At 52.6% G+C, this 1,773-nt stretch overlaps 1 protein-coding gene across 1 annotated transcript; it reads right to left on the bottom strand.

The window, feature by feature from the left end:
- Positions 1-408: 408 nt before the first annotated feature.
- Positions 409-1,474, bottom strand: LOC137839950 (janus kinase and microtubule-interacting protein 3-like). The gene is made up of 2 exons (XM_068649765.1): positions 1,021-1,474; positions 409-941 (listed from the first exon to the last, which is right to left on the bottom strand). The coding sequence occupies exons 1-2, from the start codon at positions 1,231-1,233 to the stop codon at positions 825-827; spliced, it is 330 nt and encodes a 109-aa protein (XP_068505866.1). The 5' UTR covers positions 1,234-1,474; the 3' UTR covers positions 409-824.
- Between the last annotated feature and the right edge of the window lie 299 nt (positions 1,475-1,773).

Raw genomic sequence — 1,773 nt, 5'->3', positions numbered from 1 at the left:
TTGCCCATCCTACTTTGTGGAATTTCACCACATGCGCTTTTGACCAAAATACCAAATTGAACTCAAGTGAAGCCAACACGCACAACCCCCCCACACACACACACACACAAATGTTGATATGAACATAAAAGAGCCGCATGCGGTTCGGGAGTTGCGGCTTGGCCAAACCTGTACTATACAACTTTATTTGTATAAAATTTTCACAACAGCTGTCACACAAACAAAGCGGGAAAAACCGAAGACGTGCGTGTTCCGCCCACGCTGGATTTATTTGCACCTTTGAAAAGACACCGTATTGCCGCAGATGTGGCAAAGAGTACTTTTGGGCATCTGAGACGGAAGGATGTCCAAAGCATCACGTCACCTGCTCTGGTAGGCATGGTGGTGGGACGTTGAGGTCAACCGCTTTGGGGTTGGCTGAATCTTTGATCGCAGGATGCCACACACTTGAAGACAGAAGCAGAAAAGCAGAGCTAAATGCAAAATGTACTCACCGGTGACTCCAATTTTTTTCCCCCCTGAAGAAACAGCTGGACGGGTGGCCCCGGCTGGCCAGTGGGACTCTTGTTATTCTGACCCTTTTTAGTGCGCGTTTGGGGCAACAACCGTTTTTTGTGGCGCTCTCTTCTGGTTCAAAAGTGCCCTGCATGTGAATTTGCTTTTCCTGCCTTCTGATTGGATGAGCGCCGGTGTGACGCGGTGCCTCTGTCACCGTGGCGGGGGGTATACGTTGGCATCGGAGCGTCTGCCAACGTCTGAGACCGGCTGGCAGTGTATCGGAGGTGTCGAGTGCGGTGCCGCTGGAGCTCACTCACCAGCTGGTGTTAGGGCCACAGAATGAAGGCCAAGGAGAAGAATAGAAAGAGAAACAGAAACTTCTCCTCCAATTGTTTGATTTGTCTCTTCTGAGCTTCGATGAATTCTTTCAGCTCTTTGTTCCTCTAGGACGGACAAATGGAAAGTGGCATTCAAAAGCCAGTAAGCGTGCAAGTAAGTGCCGGGCTGGCTTTGGGCCCTTACCTGTTGCGCGCTGTGCAGCAGATCCATTCTCTCTTGGAGGATGCAAGCGTCGCGCTCCCTCAACTCGCACATCAGGGCTCGCTTCCATTGGTCCACGGCGCTCCTAAGCTCTTCTCTCTGATCCGCCGTCAGCACGTCATTCACGCCAGCGTGGCTGGCTTTTTCGCCGTCCGTGGCGGGGCAGTCCCGCTGCGGTAGCGCCTCGTACAACATGGCCTCCAGCTCCAGGATCCTCTGGGCCGCAATCCTCGTCCATCAGTGGTCCGGCGGGAGATTTGAGGGCGGCTTACCTTATGAGCCTGGTCCATGGAACACTTCCTGAAGTCCAACTCTTCATCCAGGTAGCCCTTCTGCTTGCAGAACATATCCTAGCACAGCTCAAGGTCAGAATTGTTGGGGCACATTGCCGGAGTTCCCCTTGGCTGATGTCGCGTGTCTGTCTACCTTCTCACTTTCAATGTCCAACATCTTCTGTTGAAGTGCTGACTTGGTCACTTTGATGTATTCTAACCACTGAGGAAAGGCTGCTGTCACATAAGCAGAATGCGAGAGCGTGCGTGGACGTGCGCGTTACCTTCTCGGCTAGGGTGAGAAGGGTCCTGGCGTGAATCACGACCACCTGCTCCTCGTTGGTGAGATTCTGCAAGAGCCCAAAGGCACAGCGTCAACAAGCTTCTTTCAGCGCAAAGCCTTCCAAAAGTCACATTTGAGCCGCCGAGTCTCGTGGAGTGCGAACATAAGGAGTTCGACATA

This window comes from Syngnathus scovelli, unplaced genomic scaffold, assembly GCF_024217435.2.
Source record: "Syngnathus scovelli strain Florida unplaced genomic scaffold, RoL_Ssco_1.2 HiC_scaffold_28, whole genome shotgun sequence".
Taxonomy (NCBI): domain Eukaryota; kingdom Metazoa; phylum Chordata; class Actinopteri; order Syngnathiformes; family Syngnathidae; genus Syngnathus; species Syngnathus scovelli.
This window is presented reverse-complemented; position numbering and strand designations above follow the sequence as displayed.

Excerpts from the sequence above, each read along its gene's own strand:
- LOC137839950 (XM_068649765.1), bottom strand. The coding sequence starts at position 1,233 with ATGTTGTACGAGGCGCTACCGCAGCGGGACTGCCCCGCCACGGACGGC. Across the intron at positions 942-1,020 it reads TGCTGCACAGCGCGCAACAG|AGGAACAAAGAGCTGAAAGA; the intron begins GTAAGGGCCCAA and ends TGTCCGTCCTAG.